The sequence below is a fragment of the Lampetra fluviatilis genome, unplaced genomic scaffold, assembly GCF_964198595.1.
Source record: "Lampetra fluviatilis unplaced genomic scaffold, kcLamFluv1.1 SCAFFOLD_231, whole genome shotgun sequence".
NCBI lineage: Eukaryota > Metazoa > Chordata > Hyperoartia > Petromyzontiformes > Petromyzontidae > Lampetra > Lampetra fluviatilis.
In genome coordinates, this window is record NW_027620674.1 from 53279 (window position 1) to 68269 (window position 14991).

Below are 14991 nucleotides of genomic sequence, written 5' to 3' on the forward strand. Positions count from 1 at the left end.
AAGTTGATTGGTCCACACCCGAGACAGCTTTTCTCAGAGCCTAGTCTCACATGGTCCTTGAAGTTGATTGGTCCACACCCGAGACAGCTTTTCTCAGAGCCTAGTCTCACATGGTCCTTGAAGTTGATTGGTCCACACCCGAGACAGCTTTTCTCAGAGCCTAGTCTCACTTGGTGTTGGACCAGATGACGCCAAAAGGCGCACAACTCAAAAACAACGCACTATCAGAGTATTGAGAGCTCGGGGTGCTGTTTGTCACCCATTTCGGGTAGGGTACGGGTAGGGAACGGCTACCCGTACCCAGCCGGTTACGGGTACCCGTTTGCGACCCTGGTGCGGCCGGGTACGGGGGATAAGGAATCAAAACCCGTTTGCGACCTCTGCCACCTACTGCCACGCCCCCTAGTGGAACCCGCTGGATGGTTCTAGAATATTCCCCGTAGCTCCGCCCACATCGAATCCCTGCTTCGGATTGGACGCCGGTTACCCAGCGGTGGCCGTGCAGATGTCCGCTGTAACCCCCCCCCCCATCACCACCAGATGGTGCTCTCTCATTACAACTGTATCATTAATTCTAGATTTGAAGCTTTCGTGACTGCAATGATTCATATTCTAAGGTTTTTTCGGTAAAGTCACGTGGGTAAAACATTAAAATTAATGAAAGTAAAATAAAACAAAACAAACAAATTAAAATTGACGACGTTTCGGAGGCAACACAAGTCTCCGTCATCAGGTGGGACCGTCACAGCCGAATTAGCTGCATCAAGTGAAGCAATGATTCAAGATGTAATCCCTTATAAGCAATATAAGGGATTACATCTTGAATAACTGTATCATTGTTGTTCTTGGTTCTTTCGGTAAAGTCACGTAGAAGGGAAATAATAAAATAATAAAAATATAAAACAATAAAAATGCTCACGACGTTTCGAATGCAACATGAGCAATCGTCAACAGGTGTGAAATCCACAGCAAAAGAAAATGATATTTTTTCAAATTTTCTTTCTGTGGATTTCACACCTGATGACGATTGCTTGTGTTGCATTCGAAACGTCGTGATAATTTTTATTGTTTAATATTTTTATTATTTTATTATTTCCCTTCTACGTGACTTTACCGAAAGAACCAAGAAGATGAATCCTTGCAGTCACGAAAGCTTCAAATCTAGAAATGTATCATTGTTGTTTGTGCGCAGTTGATCATCACGTTGATGAAGATGATGATGATAATGATCGTGATGATGACGACAATTGCGATCACCGTGAAGATAGCGATGATCGTGATGATCACGATGATGGCGATGATGATCGCGGTGATGGTGGTGATGATTGTGATGATGATTGCGGTGATGGCGAAGATGCTAACAGGGATGGTGGTGATGATTGTGATGATGATTGCGGTGATGACGATGATTGCGATGATGATGATCGCGGTGATGGTCACGATCATGATGATGGCGATGATGATGATGATCGCGATGATGATGATCGCTGTGATAATGATCGCTGTGATGGTCACGATCATGATGATGGCGATGATGATGATGATTGCGATGATGATGATCGCTGTGATGGTCACGATCGTGATGATGACGATGATGGCGATGAAGATGATCGCTGTGATGGTCACGATCGTGATGATGACGATGATGGCGATGATGATGATCGCGGTGATGATGGCGATGATGATGATCGCGGTGATGATGATGATGATCGCTGTGATAATGATCGCTGTGATGGTCACGATCGTGATGATGGCGATGATGGCGATGATGATGATCGCGGTGATGATGGCGATGATGATGATCGCGGTGATGATGATGATGATCGCTGTGATAATGATCGCTGTGATGGTCACGATCATGATGATGGCGATGATGACGATGGCGATGATCGCGGTGATGGCGATGATGATGATCGCTGTGATAATGATCGCTGTGATGGTCACGATCGTGATGATGGCGATGATGGCGATGATGATGATCGCGGTGATGATGGCGATGATGATGATCGCGGTGATGATGATGATGATCGCGGTGATAATGATCGCTGTGATGGTCACGATCGTGATGATGACGATGATGACGATGGCGATGATCGCGGTGATGGCGATGATGATGATCGCTGTGATAATGATCGCTGTGATGGTCACGATCGTGATGATGACGATGATGACGATGATGATGATCGCGGTGATGATGGCGATGATGATGATCGCGGTGATGATGATGATGATGATCACTGTGATAATGATCGCTGTGATGGTCACGATCATGATGATGGCGATGATGACGATGGCGATGATCGCGGTGATGGCGATGATGATGATCGCTGTGATAATGATCGCTGTGATGGTCACGATCGTGATGATGACGATGATGATGATGATGATGATCGCGGTGATGATGGCGATGATGATGATCGCGGTGATGATGATGATGATGATGATGATCACTGTGATAATGATCGCTGTGATGGTCACGATCATGATGATGGCGATGATGGCGATGATGATGATCGCAGTGATGATGATGATGATGATGATCGCTGTGATAATGATCGCTGTGATGGTCACGATCACGATGATGGCGATGATGACGATGGCGATGATAGCTATGATGGCGATGATGATGATCGCTGTGATAATGATCGCTGTGATGGTCACGATCGTGATGATGACGATGATGATGATGATGATGATGATCGCGGTGATGATGGCGATGATGATGATCGCGGTGATGATGATGATGATGATGATCACTGTGATAATGATCGCTGTGATGGTCACGATCATGATGATGGCGATGATGGCGATGATGATGATCGCAGTGATGATGATGATGATGATGATCGCTGTGATAATGATCGCTGTGATGGTCACGATCACGATGATGGCGATGATGACGATGGCGATGATAGCTATGATGGCGATGATGATGATCGCTGTGATAATGATCGCTGTGATGGTCACGATCACGATGATGGCGATGATGATGATGATGATCGCGATGATGATGATCGCTGTGATGGTCACGATCGTGATGATGACGATGATGGCGATGATGATGATCGCGGTGATGATGGCGATGATGATGATCGCGGTGATGATGATGATGATGATCGCTGTGATAATGATCGCTGTGATGGTCACGATCGTGATGATGGCGATGATGGCGATGATGATGATTGTGGTGATGATGGCGATGATGATGATCGCGGTGATGATGATGATGATGATCGCTGTGATAATGATCGCTGTGATGGTCACGATCATGATGATGGCGATGATGATGATCGCGATGATGATGATCGTTGTGATAATGATCGCTGTGATGGTCACGATCATGATGATGACGATGATGACGATGATCGCGGTGATGATGGCGATGATGATGATCGCGGTGATGATGATGATGATGATCGCTGTGATAATGATCGCTGTGATGGTCACGATCATGATGATGGCGATGATGGCGATGATGATGATCGCGGTGATGATGATGATGATGATGATCGCTGTGATGATGATCGCTGTGATGGTCACGATCATGATGATGGCGATGATGACGATGGCGATGATCGCGGTGATGATGGCGATGATAATGATGATCGCTGTGATAATGATCGCTGTGATGGTCACGATCGTGATGATGGCGATGATTGTGATGATGGTCGCGGTGATGATGATGATGATGATCATGATGATGATCGCAGTGATGATGATGATGATGTCTTTGTGTTAGCAGCAGCAGGAGGAGGAGGAAGAGGTGGAGCAGGAGGTGGAGCAGGAGGTGGAGCCGAGACGGATGATCGCGAAGGAGCGCTGAGTGAGTCAACGCTGCCGCTGCTTCTACTATACACTACGCTACTATACACCACGCTACTATACACCACGCTACTATACACCACGCTACTATACACCACGCTACTATACACCACGCTACTATACACCACGCTACTATACACCACACTACTATACACCACGCTACTATACACCACGCTACTATACACCACGCTACTATACACCACGCTACTATACACAACGCTACTATACACAACGCTACTATACACCACGCTACTATACACAACGCTACTATACACAACGCTACTATACACCACACTACTATACACCACGCTACTATACACCACGCTACTATACACCACGCTACTATACACCACGCTACTATACACCACGCTACTATACACCACGCTACTATACACCACACTACTATACACCACGCTACTATACACCACGCTACTATACACCACGCTACTATACACCACGCTACTATACACAACGCTACTATACACAACGCTACTATACACCACGCTACTATACACAACGCTACTATACACAACGCTACTATACACCACACTACTATACACCACGCTACTATACACAACGCTACTATACACAACGCTACTATACACAACGCTACTATACACAACGCTACTATACACCACACTACTATACACCACGCTACTATACACCACGCTACTATACACCACGCTACTATACACTACGCTACTATACACTACGCTACTATACACAACGCTACTATACACTACTATACACTACGCTACTATACACTACGCTACTATACACCACGCTACTATACACCACGCTACTATACACCACGCTACTATACACCACGCTATTATACACCACGCTACTATACACCACACTACTATACACAACGCTACTATACACAACGCTACTATACACAACGCTACTATACACAACGCTACTATACACTACTATACACTACGCTACTATACACCACGCTACTATACACCACGCTACTATACACCACGCTACTATACACCACGCTACTATACACCACACTACTATACACAACGCTACTATACACCACGCTACTATACACCACGCTACTATACACCACGCTACTATACACCACGCTACTATACACCACGCTACTATACACCACGCTACTATACACCACGCTACTATACACCACGCTACTATACACTACACTACTATACACAACGCTACTATACACTACGCTACTATACACAACGCTACTATACACAACGCTACTATACACCACGCTACTATACACAACGCTACTATACACAACGCTACTATACACTACGCTACTATACACCACGCTACTATACACCACGCTACTATACACTACTATACACTACACTACTATACACCACGCTACTATACACTACTATACACGACGCTACTATACACTACACTACTATACACCACGCTACTATACACCACGCTACTATACACCACACTACTATACACCACGCTACTATACACCACGCTACTATACACCACGCTACTATACACCACGCTACTATACACTACTATACACTACACTACTATACACCACGCTACTATACACTACTATACACTACACTACTATACACCACGCTACTATACACCACGCTACTATACACCACGCTACTATACACTACTATACACTACACTACTATACACTACACTACTATACACCACGCTACTATACACTACTATACACCACGCTACTATACACCACGCTACTATACACCACGCTACTATACACCACGCTACTATACACCACACTACTATACACCACACTACTATACACCACGCTACTATACACTACTATACACCACGCTACTATACACTACTATACACCACGCTACTATACACCACGCTACTATACACCACGCTACTATACACCACGCTACTATACACCACGCTACTATACACCACGCTACTATACACCACGCTACTATACACCACGCTACTATACACCACGCTACTATACACCACGCTACTATACACTACGCTACTATACACTACGCTACTATACACCACACTACTATACACCACGCTACTATACACCACGCTACTATACACCACGCTACTATACACCACGCTACTATACACCACGCTACTATACACTACGCTACTATACACCACGCTACTATACACCACGCTACTATACACCACGCTACTATACACCACGCTACTATACACCACGCTACTATACACCACGCTACTATACACCACGCTACTATACACCACGCTACTGTACACAACGCTACTATACACTACGCTACTATACACAACGCTACTATACACCACGCTACTATACACCACGCTACTATACACCACGCTACTATACACCACGCTACTATACACCACGCTACTATACACTACACTACTATACACCACGCTACTATACACCACGCTACTATACACCACGCTACTATACACTACTATACACAACGCTACTATACACCACGCTACTATACGCTACTATACACCACGCTACTATACACCACGCTACTATACACCACGCTACTATACACCACGCTACTATACACTACTATACACAACGCTACTATACACCACGCTACTATACACCACGCTACTATACACTACGCTACTATACACCACGCTACTATACACCACGCTACTATACACCACGCTACTATACACAACGCTACTATACACCACGCTACTATACACCACGCTACTATACACCACACTACTATACACCACGCTACTATACACCACGCTACTATACACAACGCTACTATACACCACACTACTATACACCACGCTACTATACACCACGCTACTATACACCACGCTACTATACACAACGCTACTAAACACCACGCTACTATACACCACGCTACTATACACAACGCTACTATACACCACGCTACTATACACCACGCTACTATACACCACGCTACTATACACCACGCTACTATACACCACGCTACTATACACAACGCTACTATACACCACGCTACTATACACCACGCTACTATACACCACGCTACTATACACAACGCTACTATACACCACGCTACTAGTGTATAGTAGTGGTGATGATGATGGTGGTAATAATGGTGGTGGTGGTGATGATGATGGTGATGATGTTGATGATGGTGGTGTTGATGATGATGGTGATGATGATGGTGATAATGGTGATGATGATGGTGATGATGGTGATGATGTTGATGATGATGATGATGTTGTTGATGATGTTGTTGATGATGTTGATGATGATGTTGATGATGATGTTGATGATGATGTTGATGATGTTGATGATGATGATGATATTGATGATGATTCGGCAGAGCTGGTGCTGACGGACGAGGAAATGAAGAGGTTGCTGGATCTGGAGGAGCAGTGCGTGGAAGATGATGATGGTGTTGTTGATGATGTTGATGATGTTGATGTTGATAATGATGTTGATGTTGATGATGATGTTGTTGATGATGATAATGATGATGGTGATGATGCTGATGATGATGATGATGTTGTTGATGATGTTGTTGATGATGTTGATGATGTTGATGATGTTGATGATGATGATGATGATGTTGTTGATGATGTTGATGATGATGATGTTGATGATGATGTTGTTGATGATGATGATGTTGTTGATGATGATAATGATGATGGTGATGATGCTGATGATGATGGTGATGTTGATGATGATGATGATGTTGTTGATGATGTTGTTGATGATGTGGATGATGTTGATGATGATGTTGATGATGATGTCGTTGATGTTGATGATGATGATGTTGATGATGATTCGGCAGAGCTGGTGCTGACGGACGAGGAATTGAAGAGGTTGCTGGATCTGGAGGAGCAGTGCGTGGAAGATGATGATGGTGTTGTTGATGATGTTGATGATGTTGATGATGATGATGATGTTGATGATGATTCGGCAGAGCTGGTGCTGACGGACGAGGAAATGAAGAGGTTGCTGGATCTGGAGGAGCAGTGCGTGGAAGATGATGATGGTGTTGTTGATGATGTTGATGATGTTGATGATGATGTTGTTGATGTTGATGATGATGATGTTGATGATGATTCGGCAGAGTTGGTGCTGACGGACGAGGAAATGAAGAGGTTGCTGGATCTGGAGGAGCAGTGCGTGGAAGACGATGATGGTGTTGTTGATGATGTTGATGATGTTGATGTTGATGATGATATTGATGATGATGTTGTTGATGTTGATGATAATGATGATGGTGATGATGCTGATGATGATGATGATGATGTTGTTGATGATGTTGATGATGATGTTGATGATGTTGATGATGTTGATGATGATGTTGATGATGTTGATGATGATGTTGACGATGATGATATTGATGATGATTCGGCAGAGCTGGTGCTGACGGACGAGGAAATGAAGAGGTTGCTGGATCTGGAGGAGCAGTGCGTGGAAGATGATGATGGTGTTGTTGATGATGTTGATGATGTTGATGATGATGATGATGTTGATGATGATGATGTTGTTGATGATGATGATAATGATGATGGTGATGATGCTGATGATGATGATGATGTTGTTGATGATGTTGATGATGATGTTGATGATGTTGATGATGTTGATGATGATGTTGATGATGTTGATGATGATGTTGACGATGATGATATTGATGATGATTCGGCAGAGCTGGTGCTGACGGACGAGGAAATGAAGAGGTTGCTGGATCTGGAGGAGCAGTGCGTGGAAGATTACTTCACCGACAAAGAGGAACGATTCACCTCCTCCACCGATGAGAGGATCCGCATCACCACAGAGAGGCACGCCTCACCCACCCACTCAATCATTCACTCACTCACCCACCCACTCACTCAATCACTCACTCACTCATTCAATCACTCACTCACCCACCCACTCAATCACCCACCCACCCACTCACCCACTCACTCACCCACTCACTCACTCAATCATTCACTCAACCACTCAATCACTCACCCACTCACCCACTCACTCATCCACTCACTCACTCAATCACTCACTCACTCACTCACTCACTCACCCACTCACTCAATCACTCACTCATCTACTCACTTAATCACTCACCCACCCACTCACCCACTCATCCACTCACTCACCCACTCATCCACTCACTCACTCACCCACCCACTCAATCACTCACTCAATCACTCACCCACCCACTCACCCACTCACCCACTCGCCCACTCACTCACTCACCCACCCATACACTCACCCACTCACTCACCCACTCTCTCCCTCACTCACCCACTCACTCACCCACTCCCTCACTCAATCACTCACTCACCCACTCACTCACTCACTCACCCACTCACCCACCCACCCACTCCCTCACTCAATCACTCACTCACCCACTCACTCACTCACTCACTCACCCACTCACCCACCCACCCACCCACTCACTCAATCACTCACCCACTCACTCACCCACCCACCCATACACCCACCCACTCACTCGCTCAATCAATCACTCACCCACCTACTCATTCACTCACCCACCCATTCACTCAATCACTCACTCACCCACCCACTCACTCAATCACTCACCCACTCACTCACTCGCTCACCCACTCGCTCACTCACCCACCCATACACTTAATCACTCACCCACTCACTCAATCGCTCACTCACTCACCCACCCACCCATCCACCCACCCACCCACCCACCCACCCACCCACTCACTCACTCACTCAATCACTCACCCACTCACTCACTCACTCACCCACTCAATCACTCACCCACCCACTCAATCATCCACTCACTCACTCGCTCACCCACTCGCTCACTCAACCACCCATACACTCAATCACTCACCCACTCACTCAATCGCTCACTCACTCACCCACCCACTGATTCATCCACCCACTCACTAACTAACTCAATCACTCACTCACTCATTCACTCACCCACCTACTCACCCACTCAATAACTCACCCACCCACTCACTCATCCACTCACTCACTCGCTCACCCACTCGCTCACTCACTCACCCACCCATACACTCAATCACTCACCCACTCACTCAATCGCTCACTCACTCACTCACCCACCCATCCACCCACTCACTCGCTCACTCACCCACCCATCCACCCACTCACTCACTCACTCACCCACCCACCCACCAACTCAATCACCCACCCACTCAATCACTCACCCACTCACTCACCCACCCACCCACTCACCCACTCACTCAATCACTCACCCATCCACTCAATCATCCACTCACTCACTCACTCACCCACCCATCCACCCACCCACTCACTCACCCACTCACCCACTCAATCACTCACCCACCCACTTACTCATCCACTCACTAGCTCACCCACTCTCTCACTCACCCACCCATATACTCAATCACTCACCCACTCACTCAATCGCTCACTCACTCACCCACCCACCCACTCACTCACTCAATCACTCACCCACTCACTCATTCATTCACTCCCTCAATCGCTCACCCACTCACTCACTCACAGGGGGGCGGCTGCTTCCACCGACAGATAGAGGAAAGGTTTGGGGCCTACACAAAAAGGGCCTGGGCTTACAGAGGAAAAGCTTGGGGCCTACAGAGGAAAAGCTTGGGCCTACAGAGGAAAGGCTTGTGGCCTACAGAGGAAAAGCTTGGGGCCTACAGGGGAAGGGATGGGGCCTACAGAGGAAAAGCTTGGGGCCTACAGAGGAAGGGATGGGGCCTACAGAGGAAGGGATGGGGCCTACAGAGGAAGGGATGGGGCCTACAGAGGAAGGGATGGGGCCTACAGAGGAAAGGTTTGGGGCCTACAGAGGAAAGGTTTGGGGCCTACAGAGGAAAGGCTTGGGGCCTACAGAGGAAGGGATGGGGCCTACAGAGGAAAAGCTTGGGGCCTACAGAGGAAGGGATGGGGCCTACAGAGGAAGGGATGGGGCCTACAGAGGAAAAGCTTGGGGCCTACAGAGGAAGGGATGGGGCCTACAGAGGAAAAGCTTGGGGCCTACAGAGGAAGGGATGGGGCCTACAGAGGAAAGGCTTGTGGCCTACAGAGGAAAGGTTTGTGGCCTACAGAGGAAAGGCTTGGGGCCTACACAAAAAGGGCCTGGGCTTACAGAGGAAAGGTTTGGGGCCTACAGAGGAAAAGCTTTGGGCCTACAGAGGAAAGGTTTGGGGCCTACAGAGGAAAGGTTTGGGGCCTACAGAGGAAAGGGATGGGGCCTACAGAGGAAAGGTTTGGGGCCTACAGAGGAAGGGATGGGGCCTACAGAGGAAAAGCTTGGGGCCTACAGAGGAAAAGCTTGGGGCATACAGAGGAAGGGATGGGGCCTACAGAGGAAGGGATGGGGCCTACAGAGGAAGGGATGGGGCCTACAGAGGAAGGGATGGGGCCTACAGAGGAAGGGATGGGGCCTACAGAGGAAGGGATGGGGCCTACAGAGGAAGGGATGGGGCCTACAGAGGAAGGGATGGGGACTACAGAGGAAGGGATGGGGCCTACAGAGGAAGGGATGGGGCCTACAGAGGAAGGGATGGGGCCTACAGAGGAAGGGATGGGGCCTACAGAGGAAGGTTTGGGGCCTACAGAGGAAGGTTTGGGGCCTAAAGAGGAAGGGATGGGGCCTACAGAGGAAAGGTTTGGGGCCTACAGAGGAAGGTTTGGGGCCTACAGAGGAAGGGATGGGGACTACAGAGGAAAGGCTTGGGGCCTACAGAGGAAAGGTTTGGGGCCTACAGAGGAAAGGTTTGGGGCCTACAGAGGAAGGGATGGGGCCTACAGAGGAAGGGATGGGGCCTACAGAGGAAGGGATGGGGCCTACAGAGGAAGGGATGGGGCCTACAGAGGAAGGGATGGGGCCTACAGAGGAAGGGATGGGGACTACAGAGGAAGGGATGGGGCCTACAGAGGAAGGGATGGGGCCTACAGAGGAAGGGATGGGGCCTACAGAGGAAGGGATGGGGCCTACAGAGGAAGGTTTGGGGCCTACAGAGGAAGGTTTGGGGCCTAAAGAGGAAGGGATGGGGCCTACAGAGGAAAGGTTTGGGGCCTACAGAGGAAGGTTTGGGGCCTACAGAGGAAGGGATGGGGCCTACAGAGGAAGGGATGGGGACTACAGAGGAAAGGCTTGGGGCCTACAGAGGAAAGGTTTGGGGCCTACAGAGGAAAGGTTTGGGGCCTACAGAGGAAGGGATGGGGCCTACAGAGGAAGGGATGGGGCCTACAGAGGAAGGGATGGGGCCTACAGAGGAAAGGTTTGGGGCCTACAGAGGAAAGGTTTGGGGCCTACAGAGGAAAGGTTTGGGGCCTACAGAGGAAGGGATGGGGCCTACAGAGGAAGGCTTGGGGCCTACAGAGGAAAAGCTTGGGGCCTACAGAGGAAGGGATGGGGCCTACAGAGGAAGGCTTGGGGCCTACAGAGGAAAAGCTTGGGGCCTACAGAGGAAGGGATGGGGCCTACAGAGGAAGGGATGGGGCCTACAGAGGAAAAGCTTGTGGCCTACAGAGGAAAGGCTTGGGGCCTACACAAAAAGGGCCTGGGCTTACAGAGGAAAGGTTTGGGGCCTACAGAGGAAAGGCTTGGGGCCTACAGAGGAAAGGTTTGGGGCCTACAGAGGAAGGGATGGGGCCTACAGAGGAAAGGTTTGGGGCCTACAGAGGAAAGGTTTGGGGCCTACAGAGGAAGGGATGGGGCCTACAGAGGAAAGGCTTGGGGCCTACAGAGGAAGGGATGGGGCCTACAGAGGAAAGGCTTGGGGCCTACAGAGGCTTGGGGCCTACACAGAAAGGGCCTTGGACCTACGTAGAAATGGCCGGGACCCACAGAGCAAAGGGGGACCTGGGGCGCACCGAAGCTAGCGGCCCTCGGAGCCGTCTTTGTCTGAGCCTCCTTCCCGGGTGGGGGTGCCCCGTTGCCCCCCACGCTGCTCACCCCCCGTTGCCCCCCACGCTGCTCACCCCCCGTTGCCCCCCACGCTGCTCACCCCCCGTTGCCCCCCACGCTGCTCACCCCCCGTTGCCCCCCACGCTGCTCACCCCCCGTTGCCCCCCACGCTGCTCACCCCCCGTTGCCCCCCACGCTGCTCACCCCCCGTTGCCCCCCACGCTGCTCACCCCCCGTTGCCCCCCACGCTGCTCACCCCCCGTTGCCCCCCACGCTGCTCACCCCCCGTTGCCCCCCACGCTGCTCACCCCCCGTTGCCCCCCACGCTGCTCACCCCCCGTTGCCCCCCACGCTGCTCACCCCCCGTTGCCCCCCACGCTGCTCACCCCCCGTTGCCCCCCACGCTGCTCACCCCCCGCCAGGGTGGAGAACATGGCGATGCGCCTCGAGGAGGTGAACGAGCGGGAGCACTTCATGAAGGCCTCCATCCAGACGGTCGACCTGCGGCTCGCCCAGCTCGAAGAGGCCACGTCCAGGATCGCCGGCGCCCTGGAACGCCTCGCACCGGGGGGAGCCGGCGGTGCCGCCTCGGGTGCCGGGCTGGCCAGGCTGCACTCCCACAGCTCGTCGGACGGTCCCGGTGGCGGTGGCGGTGGTCCCGGTGGTGGCGCCGGTGCCGGAGGAGGAGCGAGAGGAGGAGGGGGAGACCACAACCGGCGCGGAAGCATCGGTAGCGGCGGGAGCCTCTTTCACCTGGAAACGCCGGCGTTGCACCGGCGGGCAGCCTCGGAGCGTCGCGCCGCGTCTCCCAGCGCCACGCCGGCGCTGACCGCCGCCGTAGCCACGACGCCGCCGCCGTCGATGTCGATGTCCCAGCAACCGCACCAGCACCGCCACCACCACCACCACCACCACCGCCCTCCGGGGCAGCAGCACCCAGCGGCGCAGCGCCGCAGCTACTCCTTCCACCTGATGCACCGGCGCGACCGGGACGGTGGCGGTGCCGGTGGTGGCGGCGACGGAGCCAGCACCCCGCCGTGGCCCGGCTGGACTCCGTCCGGCGACGGCTACCAGAAGGAGCGCTCCATGAGCCTGCACCACGCCACCAGCGCATTCTCGGTCGCGTCCCAGCAGCAGCAGCAGCTGTACCAGCAGCAGCTGCACCAGCAGCTCCACCAGCAGCTTCAGTACCAGCAGCAGCAGCAACAGCAACAGCAACAACAGCTGCTGCTGACGCCCTCCGACAGCTACGGCTACGAGCCGTTCGGCAGCAGGCGCCGCAGCGGCTACGCCAGCGCCGGCTGCAGCTTTCGCCGGGAGTCCGGCTGCGGCTCCGGCTGCGGTGGTGGCGGCGGTGGCGGCGGTGGTCGCCCGCGTGCCGAGGGCGCCGGCGGCTCCTTCAACGAGCGCCGGCGTCACCGCCTCGGCTCCTGCATCGACATCTTCGTGTCGGACGACTCTTCGTCGGCCCCGGCCCCCCTGGCGCCCCTGGGCGACAGCGCCCGCCGGCGTTACCGCTCGGCGTCGCAGTCTCCGTCGCCGTCGGCGTCGGCCTCCTCCCTCTCGCCGGCGCCCGGCGAGTCGTCGGCTGCGGCTGCGGCGCTAGCGGCCGCCTCCTGCCGCCCCGAGGGCCGTTCGGCCCCCACGCTGTTGGCGCTCTCTTCGTCGTCTTCGCCCGGCGGTGGTGGCGGTGGCGGTGGCGGCGGCAGAGCCGGCGCCCTGTCGGCCGACGCGTCGCCGTCGCGGACGCACCACCGCGACCTGGAGGCGTCGCGCTCGTGCCCGCTGGAGCGCTCCAAGAGCAACCGCTACCTCGTGGTGGCGCCCGTGCCCGGAATGTTCTACGGCGGCGGCGGTGGCACCGGCGTCGTCCCGGCGGCAGCCCCTTCCGCGCCGGTGCCGCAGCCGGCACCGCCACGAGCGTCTCCCCCCGGCGACCAGTGCGACCTCACGCCGACGCGGCTGGAGCCCGAGCTCTGCCCGCTGCTGGTGCGATCGCGAAGCCTCATGCTGCCGCCGGCGCCGCCGCCGCCGCCGGCCCTCGCCAAGTCGCCGCGCAACTCCGAGTACACCACCATCGTCGACTGCATCGACACCAGCTGCGTCGGCGGCGGCGGCGGCGGCTCCGGCGGGAGCTCAGCCACCGGAGTAGGAGGTGGCGGTGGAGGCGGTGGGGGGGAGCGAGGAACGGCTGTGCGGTTCGGCGGCCGCTGGCGGCGACGGCGGCGGAGACTCCGGTGACGCAGCCGGCGTCGGCGGTGGCGGTGGCCGCTTGTCGCCGGACCCGGTGTCCCGTCTGGGCGTCCCCGGCGCTCTGGGCTGCTCGCAGGCGGAGCGCGAG

At 52.6% G+C, this 14991-nt stretch overlaps 1 protein-coding gene across 1 annotated transcript in view; it reads left to right on the forward strand.

Moving 5' to 3' along the window:
• Positions 1-14991, forward strand: part of LOC144954242 (transient receptor potential cation channel subfamily M member 3-like) — a gene marked incomplete at its 5' end in the record, with an annotated part of 67123 nt that extends 52132 nt beyond the window's left edge. Inside the window, 3 exons of the mRNA XM_078884780.1 lie at positions 3794-3823; positions 8451-8583; positions 13073-14991. Of these exons, the coding sequence (XP_078740906.1) occupies positions 3794-3823; positions 8451-8583; positions 13073-14891 (1982 nt within the window). The remainder of the gene's footprint in view (positions 1-3793; positions 3824-8450; positions 8584-13072) is intronic.